General features: G+C 38.9%; 2 protein-coding genes across 2 annotated transcripts in view; both read left to right on the forward strand.

Annotated features, from left to right (window-relative positions):
- Positions 1-12,913, forward strand: part of LOC144892601 (uncharacterized) — a 1,198,808-nt gene that overhangs the window by 1,138,515 nt on the left and 47,380 nt on the right. The gene's annotated exons all lie outside the window — the stretch shown is intronic.
- Positions 1-12,913, forward strand: part of LOC137429749 (voltage-dependent L-type calcium channel subunit alpha-1D) — a 519,508-nt gene that overhangs the window by 278,417 nt on the left and 228,178 nt on the right. Inside the window, exon 12 of the mRNA XM_078779833.1 lies at positions 10,232-10,392. Coding sequence (XP_078635959.1) covers positions 10,232-10,392 — 161 coding nt within the window. The remainder of the gene's footprint in view (positions 1-10,231; positions 10,393-12,913) is intronic.

Genomic DNA, 12,913 nt, shown 5'->3' on the forward strand with positions numbered 1-12,913 from the left:
CTTAACATGTACTGAGCAGACATGTACTGTATTATCAACTTAACATGGACTGAGCAGACATGTACTGTATTATCAATTTAACATGGACTGAGCAGACATGTACTGCAGTATCAACTTAACATGTACTGAGCAGTCATGTACTGTACTACCACCTTAACATGTACTGAGCAGACATGTACTGAATTATCAACTTAACAGGGACTGAGCAGACATGTACTGTATTTTCAACTTAACATGGACTGAGCAGACATGTACTGTATTAACAACTTAACATTGACTGAGCAGACATGTACTGTATTATCAACTTAACATGGACTGAGCAGACATGTACTGTACTACCACCTTAACATGTACTGAGCAGACATGTACTGTATTATCAACTTAACATGGACTGAGCAGACGTGTACTGTATAATCAACTTAACATGTACTGAGCAGACATGTACTGTATTATCAACTTAACATGGACTGAGCAGACATGTACTGTATTATCAATTTAACATGGACTGAGCAGACATGCACTGTAGTATCAACTTAACATGTACTGAGCAGTCATGTACTGTACTACCACCTTAACATGTACTGAGCAGACATGTACTGAATTATCAACTTAACAGGGACTGAGCAGACATGTACTGTATTATCAACTTAACATGTACTGAGCAGACATGTGCTGTATTATCAACTTAACATGTACTGAGCAGACATGTACTGTATTATCAACTTAACATGTACTGAGCAGACATGTACTGTATTATCAACTTAACAGGGACTGAGCAGACATGTACTGAATTATCAACTTAACATGTACTGAGCAGACATGTACTGAATTATCAACTGAACAGGGACTGAGCAGTCATGTACTGTATTATCAACTTAACATGGACTGAGCAGACATGTACTGTATTATCAACTTAACAAGGACTGAGCAGACATGTACTGTATTATCAACTTAACATGTACTGAGCAGACATGTACTGAATTATCAATTTAACATGTACTGAGCAGACATGTACTGTATTATCAACTTAACATAGACTGAGCAGACATGTACTGAATTATCAACTTAACATGTACTGAGCAGACATGTTCTGTATTATCAACTTAACATGGACTGAGCAGACATGTACTGTATTATCAACTTAACATGGACTGAGCAGACATGTACTGTACTATCAACTTAACATGGACTGAGCAGACATGTACTGTATTATCAACTTAACATGGACTGAGCAGACATGTACTGTACTATCAACTTAACATGTACTGAGCAGACATGTACTGTATTATCAACTTAACATGGACTGAGCAGACATGTACTGTATTATCAACTTAACATGTACTGAGCAGACATGTACTGTATTATCAACTTAACAGGGACTGAGCAGACATGTACTGTATTATCAACTTAACATGTACTGAGCAGACATGTACTGTATTATCAACTTAACATGTACTGAGCAGATATGTACTGAATTATCAACTTAACATGTACTGAGCAGACATGTACTGTATTATCAACTTAACATGTACTGATCAGACATGTACTGAATTATCAACTTAACATGTACTGAGCAGACATGTACTGTATTATCAACTTAACATGTACTGAGCAGACATGTACTGTATTATCAACTTAACATGGACTGAGCAGACATGTACTGTATTATCAACTTAACATGTACTGAGCAGACATGTACTGAATTATCAACTTAACATGTACTGAGCAGACATGAACTGTATTATCAACTTAACATGTACTGAGCAGACATGTACTGTATTATCAACTTAACATGTACTGAGCAGACATGTACTGAATTATCAACTTAACATGTACTGAGCAGACATGTACTGTATTATCAACTTAACATGTACTGAGCAGACATGTACTGTATTATCAACTTAACATGTGCTGAGCAGACATGTACTGTATTATCAACTTAACATGTACTGAGCAGACATGTACTGTATTATCAACTTAACATGTACTGAGCAGACATGTATTGTATTATCAACTTAACATGGACTGAGCAGACATGTACTGTATTATCAACTTAACATGTACTGAGCAGACATGTATTGTATTATCAACTTAACATGTACTGAGCAGACATGTACTGAATTATCAACTTAACATGTACTGAGCAGACATGTACTGTATTATCAACTTAACATGTACTGAGCAGACATGTACTGTATTGTCAACTTAACATGTACTGAGCAGACATGTACTGTATTATCAACTTAACATGTCCTGAGCAGACATGTACTGTATTATCAACTTAACATGTACTGAGCAGACATGTACTGTATTATCAACTTAACATGTACTGAGCAGACATGTATTGTATTATCAACTTAACATGTACTGAGCAGACATGTACTGAATTATCAACTTAACATGTACTGAGCAGACATGTACTGTATTATCAACTTAACATGTACTGAGCAGACATATGGTATTATTATTTTTATTAATTTAAATACATATATTAACAGACGTGATCGCTTGTGATTTTCATTCATTTTGCCCAAATTGTGTTGTTGTTGTTGTTGTTGTTGTTGCCCAAATTGCAATGGTTTAAAATAACAGTCATGAGACTGTATTGTATTATGATAGATATAATGAGGTATATTGAAGGTGAGGATCAGGTCTTCCAGCTTGCGTTGTTCTCTACGAAAGGCAGCGCTGTTGCTGAAATGTCAGGCCTGAGCCTTCCCTTACACTCTGATAGATATTGAAGTTTCGTGAGAAATTGGTTCAAGTTTAGTTATTGACATTAATCATGGAATAACTGTGGAATGTTCCTCCGCAATGTCACCATAAACCATGATCCTTTTTGGAAACGTGACTTCCATAAGCCCGGCATCAATTTCTTTGTGTATCTGCCTGACTTAAAATAGAACGCGATATAACATATTACCAGAATTAAGCAAATGTCCTGCGCACTTCCTCTCATTGCAAAAAGTTAATCCATGCAGTTTTTAAGTTTGAAAAGCCTTTCCCTGTGGCCATGATGTTCTTTCCAGAGTCATCCAATGTTTGACCTTTCAAAGGTTGAGTAACGAATGGGTGGTCATCAATTTTTTTTTACAAGGATGAATGCATTGCCAAGCAAATCCATCACGACTTGGTTGCAATGCTCTCTTAGGGGAGAATTCCTCTCTTTTTACCACAGTTATGCACAATGGGTGAAGGAGGATATACAATGATGCTGGAGAATCAATCGATGAAGACCCCAGGTGACCCTTGGACATGATCAGTGCAGAAACAATCTCTGCTGTCGAAAGCAAGATCATATGTAATTAATCACTGAATCCTGGTTGCAGAACTTGCAAAACTTCTGTTGGAAGCATTGAGACCATTATTCATGAACATCTAGTGGCACATCAAATGTTTCTGCCATATGTTCACCTCAAAAACTCAGTGCTCAAGATCGCTACCAGAGAGTGGAATCCAGTACAAGAGTTGGTGGAGCCCTTTAATGCTGATCCAGTGGAGTTTCGTCAGTTTTTGCCATACTGCTGATGATACATAGGATCATTATAATGGGACCCTTAGACCAACACTGAGTCAATACCGTGGGAACACCGCGCATCCCGATCCCTGAAGATGTGCTGCACGCAGTCCTCAGCCGGCAATATTATGGCAGGCATCGCCTGGGAATCGACAACAAGGGTGCTGCTGATTGATTACACGGCCTACAAAACTACGATCACTAGTCAATATTGTACCGATTTCCTGGCCTGGCTGAGTGAAGTCATCTGTGTAAATCTCTGTGGGATGTTGACGCATGGCGTTCGTTTCTGCACGACAGTGTGCCTGCTCACAAGGTCAGAGTTGCACAGGCTGTCATGCACCGGAGTTGGTTTGAACAATTGAATCGGGCACCCTGTAGTCCAGGCTTGGCCCTGAGTGCCTATTATTAATTTGTTCTAGCACATGAAGTCTAAGCTTAATGGAAAAGTTTCAAGATGATGCTTCTTTGAAGTCAACATTTGACAAGAGGTTAAAGAAGCAGTCAGCAGATTTATATTTTTAGAACATTTGCTATTTTGAAGATCAAATGGGCTATGTGCCTTGACATTAAGGGTAATTACTTTGACAAACTAGAACATCACCAGGTGGAACGCATACTTCCGCCAGGCTGAACAGTTCACATTTTGTACCCCACTGATAGGTCGGATCCAAATTCGGATCTTCACCAACATATAATCATTTCTTCCTCGTCACACAGCCAACCGGTCCACGAAGTTTCGTCCGAATCCGTCCATAACTTTTTGAGATATCCTGCTCACAGACAAGCAGCCAGAAAGACAAACAGGGGTGAATACATAACCTCCCTCCACCTTAGGTAGCGGAGGTAATAATGTTGTAACCCTGTTATCTTGTTTCTATATACCCGAGTTGCAAAACCTTTTAAATACCCTTCATACCTATAACAATGCTTCAATCATTACAAATTAAATGGAATGTTGGCCCACTCGTTATTTCTACAAACTACATTGGAATTCTACAGGTTTTTTCTACAAGAAAGGTTTTTTGTAAACCACAGATTGCTACATATTTCATGGTCATGTCCTGATAAATGAACAAACTTGTACAATAAGGATTTTGGGGGAAAGTTAAGAAGCAATGCTGTTGCATTCTTTTTGCTTTCTTACAAATTAAATATTTTTCACTTTCCATGATTATTGTAATAGTTCAGGATTTTTAGTTTGAATAGTTGACTGTCCTGTTTCTCCTTTAGGATATAATTACAGTGCATTCAGAAAGTATTCACACCCCTTGACTTTTTCACATTTTGTTGTGTTACAGCCTGAATTTACAATGGAGTAAATTGAGATTTTTTTGTCACTGATCAACACGTAATACCCCATAATGTTAAAGTGGATTTTTTTTGTCACTGATCAACACGTAATACCCCATAATGTTAAAGTGGATTTTTTTTGTCACTGATCAACACGTAATACCCCATAATGTTAAAGTGGATTTTTTTTTTTAAATAAAATAATTAAAAAGTGAAAAGCTGAAATGTCTTGAGTCAATAAGTATTCAATCCCTTCACGTTGACACACCAAATTTAGCAAAGGTGCATCCAATTTCCTTTGATCATCCTTGCAGAGATGTCTCTACAACTTGTTTGTAGTGCACGTGTGGCCAATTCGATTGACTGGACATGATTTATGAAGAAACACACCTTTCTATGTAAGGTGTCAGTTGACAGAGCAGAAAGTTTACGATGACGAAACTGTCCATAGAACTCCGAGATATAATTGTGAGGAGGCAGTGAGCTCCATGATTAGGAAATGCAAAGAATATGGAATTACCCAGACCCTACCTAGAGCTGGGCGCCGACCAAACCGAGCAACCGGGAAAGAAGGACCTTGGTCGGGGAGGTGACCAAAAACTCATTGACCACTCTGACAGAACAACAGAGTTGCTTGGCTGAAATGGGAGAACCTGCAGGGCGCAGGCAAGCCAACAGTCTCTGCAGCACTTCACAACTCTAGGCTTTATGGGTGAGTAGCCAGCTGGAAGCCACTCCTGAGAAAAAGGCACAGGACAGCATGTTCAGTTTGCAAAAAGGCATGTGAAAGACTGAGAGAATGAGACAAAATATTATGTCGTCTGATGAGACGAAAATGGAACTCTTTCGCCTGAATGCAAATTGTTACGCCTGGCAGAGACAAAGCACAGCTCATTACCCATCTAACACCATCCCTACCGTGAAGCATGGTGGTAGCAGCATAATGCTATGGGGATGCTTTTCAGCAGCAGGGGCTGGGAGACTTTTAGGATAGAGGGAGCCATATACAGGCAAATTATTGAGGAGAACCTGCTTCAGAGTGCAAAAGATCTTAGACTGAGGGGAAGATTTACGTTCCAACAGGATAATGTCCCCAGACATACAGCCAAATCTGCACTGGAATGGCTTCAGAACAAGAACGTGAAAGTCCTTGAGTTGGCCAGCCAAAGCACAGACTTTAATCTCATTGTGAATCTGTGGAAAGACTTGAAGATTGCTGATCACCGACACTCCCCCATCCAATTGGCAGGTCTTGAGCAAATCTGCAAGGAAGAATGGGAGAATCTCCCCAAATCCTGATGTGAAAAGCTGATGCAGACATACCCAAGAAGACTCAAAACTGTAATCGATAGCAAAGGAACTTATATGAAGTATTGACTGAGGGTGTTGAATATTTGTGGAAATTAGATGTTTCTTTATTTCATTTTTAATCTATTTTGACATTATGGGATATTATGTGTAGATCAGTGACAAAAAATCTCAATTTAAACCAATTTTTATTCAAGCTGTAACACAAAATCTGAAAAAGTCAAGGGGTATGAATACTTTCTGAAGACACTGTATATTAGTGGTATATTCTTGCAAAGCACCATTTTCTTGTTGCTTACTTCTTTCTTGCTTAGAGGCATGTATGAAAGGCAATGATAAATTATTAGATCTGAAAGTTTGAATAACTGAGACAACGGCAGTTGCTGCATAGTTTTTTGATACTCATCTTCTGACAAAAAACACTTTTCCAACAACTAAACTTTCTTTAAAATATGAGTTTTAGAATTTTATCCCAAATTAATAGTGTGCTCATTGGTTGATCACGATGTATACAATTTCCCATCGCATCCTTTACCTGTCTATGGTATCGAGCATTCAGGGAGTCCCAACAGAGAGGGTATTTTGCAAACCAGGCATTTGTAACATGTTTTGAAACCTTTTGATATATTTCCATGCCCTTCAAAGTGATGCAGTCTTTAAATACAATGTGAATGATCATTATCGCTAACAAGTTAATTGTGCCAGTATTTTAATGCTCATTTTTAGCTTGAGAAATGTGCCCCAGAATTATTTATCATGTTTGTTTTCTTCTACATCCTTCCTTTTTATAACAGTGTGTAAATAATTTCAACATTGTGGTCAGTACTTGGCATCAAGGATGGAACATAGCCAAAATCATTAAGAAACCTTAGAATACTGGTACATCCTGTCCTTCCAGCTCTCTCTCTCTCTCTCTCCCTCTCTCTCTCACCCACCTCTCTCTCTCTCTCTCTCTCTCTCTCTCTCTCTCTCTGTCTCTGTCTCTGTCTCTGTCTCTGTCTCTGTCTCTCTGTCTCTCTGTCTCTCTCTCTCTCTGTCTCTCTCTCTCTCTCTCCATGAGTAATACAGCAATGCATAAAGAAAAATGCAAACCATTAAACATTAATTGTAATAGCCTTGTGCTTGGTATTGTGCTCTATGCTCTTGCTTCACGACATTGTGATTACTGTATATGACTGATATAGCCAATCTAATGCTGTAAACCTTCCAGTGATTCTTCCCCACAGTCCCAGAAAATATCACCCAGCCCTTACCCCACCCCTACTCCACAGGATTGGACATCCACAGCACTCCCCATCATTCTTATTGATTACGTTTTATTGATACTTCACCTTTCCTACTTCAAAACAGCCTGGCAGCTTATAGGATGACATCATATCTCTGGATATTCCCGCAAGGATTGTATTGTGGGCTGGATATTTAATAACTTGCAGCATATTCTGAGAGCTGAATGGAAACTGGTCTTAATTGTAAGGGCCAGTGCAATTCTTCATTGTCGGACAAGCAGAACAATGCATGAAATCAACAAGGCATTGACTGAAGTATGCTAACAACTGTGGGAAGGCAGGAGAAGCTTACGTTTCAGGCATTAACTTTCGTTCGAACAAAAGAGGGAGACAGGATTGGGGTGAAGGGTGAAGTTTGATGGGCATTTACATCGAGTGAGATTGTCTTATTATGAACCCTCACTAAAGGGAGTTTCAGGGTTCCGGAGTTAAAAGTAAAAGTGACTTGGAATGGGAGAAAAAAAGGGAATAATAGGGAAGAAAACAATATCTTAAAAAGGAGAGAGAAGGAAGAGAAATGATAAATAAATAAACTAAAAATTGAAAGTAAAAAGTTCAAGGATAGAGGCCATTGGTGGAGAAAAAAGAAGAGGAGAGAAAAGAGGAAAAGAAAAGAAGATTGAGACCAGGAAAGCTAAGGTAGATAAAACGAAATAAAATAAAAGGAGTAAAAACACCGTGAAAAATTATGAAAAGTTGGAAAGGGCGGGATGTCAATGTGAATGAAAAACACTTGTTAATCCCGTGGGGGTCCAAGTGACGATCTTGAAGATGAGACTTTGTTGTATCTGCTTTCCACTGTCCATGGTGCTGAAATGGAGAAAAATATCATAGACTGTTGTGTGGCGAAACAAACGTCCAGAAAGATTGGAGTATAAAGCAACTCACTTGGAAAGATCTGTGCTGCTGCTTTACACATCGAAGAAGTGTTCATGGAAGCCATCACCTAGTCTTCGCCCGAGCTCACTGATGTACATCTTCTTCAAGAGAGTGCTCATGATCCTGTAGATGACATTCTCGGAGGTGCAGTTGAAGTGCTGCTGCGTGCCTTTCAAACTGCATTTGGGTCCCAAAATGTAGGTGGGATTTATGTGAATGGGATAGATTTTTCATACTTCTTTCTCAGAAGGTTGTAAATCCATCTGTTTGTCAGTGTTGTTGCCTCGGTTCAGTGCGCCGGGCATGTTGGATGTGGAAAAGGCACGCTAGGTAGAATGTCCACATCTCATTGACTTACCATCCAATTAACTTTTGATTCAAGAACATTATCCAGAGAAACTTCATGCTGTTACAGAATGATCTTGAAGCCACCTCGATTTTCCCACAACCCCCTCTCATCTTTTTCAAGCAGGACAGAAATTTGCCAGTCGCTAGTTAAAGGAACATCACCTTCTGATCACCCCCCAGAAATGTTGAATTGTTCCTGGAGGTGCTGTAACATGTGCCCTTTTATCAACACAACCACTTCAATCTCAGGGCCCAGAAGCAGTAATAAAGTAACAGACAAGTTTGAATGAATCTGATCTACGGAATCACGTGCACTCTCAGCAAGAATATCTACATCCGTGAAACTGGGTGCAAAAACTGGTCAATCACTTTCGTGAACACTCGCTCGACATATGAACCAACAGCACAGAACTCGCCAAGCCAATTGCTCGATATTTTAATCTTCCCAGACTGTCACATGACTGTCCGGTATTTTCGTCCATTTCAGCATCGCGGACAGTAAAAAGTATAAAGAACAAAGCTTTATCTTTCAGATCGCCTTGTTGACCTCCCACGGGTCTATTAATTGACGAACCCTTTTCATTCACTTAGACCTCTCATGCTTTACAACTTTTCGATCTTTAACCCATGCTTTTTCACTTTTTATTTCATTATATACACCTTACATCCTCCTCCTTTTGTTATTCTCGCTAATGAGCCTCTCTTCCTTATTTTTTCATTCACTTTAACTGGTCTCTCTCTTATCTTCCTTTTTTCTCCCCTTTTCGCGTCCTTTTTTCTTCCCTTTTCGCTCTCCTTTCCTTTTTGTAGTTCTTTTGGTTTATTTTTTGTCTCTCTTTATTTCGTTTCTTGTTTGCTCCCCTATTTATATGCCTTTTTCCAGTCCCAGTGCTCTTGACTTTTAACTTGTGAAGCCTGACCCTCCCTTTCATGAGGCATCAGAATGAGTCTTTCTCACCCAACGTAGTTCTGATGCATGGATGCTTGACTCTCTCCCACGTTATGTCAACCCTCACCACCAACCCGTTTCCCTCTTTTTCTCCGAAGAAGGGTTATCAGCCAAAACGTCAGCTTCTCCTTGCTTCCAACATCGGTTAGCATACTTTGATCTACGTCTTATGGATTCCACATGCAATTCTAGAAGCTGTTTTATTCTTATCTGGGGAAGTTTTCAGGAATGAGGTGACCGCACATATATTGAATAGTGTCATTGACAAAGGCATCTTTGAACACAAAATATGAATGAGTTCGATTTCTGCATTTATGCATCCTTAAGAACCACTCATTCTTGGACTTCTTTCGTTTTTTCTTTCTATGCGAGTAGTCAAACCCTCGATATAGAAATGTACTAATGTGAATGCCAATATTATTGTCTGACTCACCCTCTTGCCTGTGCCTTTTCATAATTAATCATCATCTATCTCATCAACCATCCTCTTTGGATGAGTCATACTAGCATTTGAATGCTTGAACTTGATTGAGTCCAAGTATCTTTAACTACGAGTGTTTTTGTGAGTGCGCATCACCTTCATTATATGTAGCCTTCCTGTTATTTTCAAATCGTCTGTCTTGATCTCCTATGTGTTCCAATCCCTCGCAGCCGACGTTGGAGACGGTGGAACCGTTTCTGCCGGAGGAGATGTCGTGCTGCAGTAAAGTCGGCAACTTTCTACTGGATGGTCATCATCCTAGTATTCCTCAATACTCTTACAATCTCCTCTGAGCACTACAGTCAGCCTGACTGGGCCACAGATGTACAAGGTAATGAGATACGTATTTATCATAATCGTCCTTTTTTGCTTGCATCATACTCAGAATGTGCAGAGTGGTTTTGATTGAAGTTTTTTATTTTATAGTTATAAAGCAAAAATATTGTTATTCAATATTTGCATTGCTTTTTTTTTTCATCACGTCGAAGCACGTGCAAGAGCAAATTTGAGTTCATTTCATGCAAAGCAACTTTCTGTTCATGCATCTACATTTGCCATTTTAAAACAGGTATAACTCAAAAGGTCATAGAACATGATACCCCATGCAGTGTTCAAGTCTATACTTCAATTTTAATAAAATAGCGGTTTTAAAGATCGTTTTTTTTTTAAATTTGGAAGCTTAGCACTACTGAACCAGTCTCACCCACGACCCTTAGACATTGTAATAAGACGACGTTGAGTCGCAGTTTAGGGGATGGAGGCTTTATTGATCACCATAGATCACAGTGTCAATCGGCCTCACATGTACAATTTTGACTGTGGCAATGATTTATGTTCCAAAAGGACAATGACCCCCAGAATACAGCCAAAGCATTACTGGAATGGCTTCAGAACGAGAACGTGAAATTCCTTCAGTGGCCCAGCCAAAGCCCAGACTTGAATCCCATTGAGAATCTGTGGAAAGACGAAGATTTCTGTTCACGAACGCCCTCCAATTTGACAGGGCTTGAGCAAATCTGCAGGAAGAATGGGAGGAACTCCCCAAATCTAGATGTGCAAAGCTGATACAGACATACCCAAGAAGACAGGAAGCTGTAATCGCTGCCAAAGGTGCTTCTACGAAGTATTGACTCCGGGGGGAGGTTGAATACCTGTGCAAATTTGAAATTTCTGTACTTAATTTTCAATAAATCTGTAAAAATGTCTAAAATTCCACTTTGACTTTATGGGCCATATCTCTCAATGGTGAAGAATCACTTTTAAAATTCTCCTTTCCGGATCTGAATCCAGATCCTCACCAACATCTAATCATTTCTTCCTTGTCACACAGCCAACCTGTCCACCAAGTTTCATCCAAATCCATCTACATTTTGAGATATCCTGCTGTACTTGTCTATCGTTTTTGGCCTTCTTTCTTAATTCTGAGGAATAATTTTAAAAATACTTCAAATTTCTCGTATCGTGATCCGCGCCTTCCACAAAATCGAATCAATTTGTCCTCGTCACACATGTAAACTGTCCACCAGGTTTTGTCCAAATCCGTCTAAAAAATTTTGAGATATCCTGCGCACAGACAAACGGGTGAAAAACATAACCTCTGCCCACCTTTGGGGATGGAGGTAACAATCTTCCAACGTGAACAAGGAAAGAAACACAACAGCCAAACGAATGTTGCAAGATTCAGTTAAAACCAGTGCATTTTGGATGTTGAATCGATGTGCAAACCACCAGGCTTTCCGGTCATTCTCTATCGTTCGACAAAGGCTTTAGCGTCATTGCTCAGCTAGAAGCAAAGACGTTCAATATGTGGCTGTTCTCATGCTTGAGTTTTTACCAACGTGTCAAAGTCCATTGTGGAATTTTCAAAAAAATTCAGTTGGTGACATTTTCAAAATACTAGCAGATGCATCACTGTAAGCCCATGTGCAACTGAAGGCTCGTGGAGGAGCAAGTGTAGAGAGTAAATCTGGCACACATGATTCAAATCTGCACAAATTGTTTTGCCAAAGAGTTGGGTGATTTTGGTAAACAGTTAATCACTAAATTGAATTTTCTATCTCCAAGTAGTGTTCTTTCGTTAAATGGGTCAGACAATAAACACAGCTCTCCATCATATTCATTTTTCACTCGTGATTGTGTTACATCATCTGATAGCTCACTGGTGGTGCAATTTGCAGATGACACGACAGTTGCTGGCCTGATTCTCAGTCGTGATTAAAGTGATTACCGTAATCAAGTCGAAAAACTTGTGTAATGGTGTTCTTTAGACAATGTCCACTTCAACGTCATAAAGACAAAGGAAACAAGTACAAATACATTCAAAGTACACCGCCCCATGCCAAATAATTAAATATGCTGCAGCGCGGCATTGCCGGGGCGCCTCTGGCGCCCGGCAATACCGCAGTGCAGCTCATTGAGGCTGCATTGGGAGGGAGAGGTGTACACTAATTGATTGATTAATTGTATAATTAAAATCAATAAAAGATTATCACAAAATATTTTCATAATCAATTGGCTAATCGCATAACTAAACCACTAGTGCTTCATCCGAAGATGTATCTTTTAGAAATTTAATTAAATAAGTCATTTATAAAAAATTAAATAATTAATTGATTACTCAATAAATAATTAATCGATTAATCAATAAATAATTAATAGATGAAATGATTAATCAATAAATCAAAAATATCCTTGATAGCCACATCACTTGGTCACTCATGTCCAAATATTAGCTTCCCAGCTCAAAAGGTGCCTGAGATATTGGCCAAATGAGAAAGAAAATAAATAAATGATTAATAATGAAAATAAATAAATAATAATCATAAAAAAATTAAATTATTAATCAATTTGGT

The sequence above is a fragment of the Myxine glutinosa genome, chromosome 6 (genome assembly GCF_964187855.1).
Source record: "Myxine glutinosa chromosome 6, kmMyxGlut1.1, whole genome shotgun sequence".
In the NCBI taxonomy this organism is placed as follows: Eukaryota; Metazoa; Chordata; class Myxini; order Myxiniformes; family Myxinidae; genus Myxine; species Myxine glutinosa.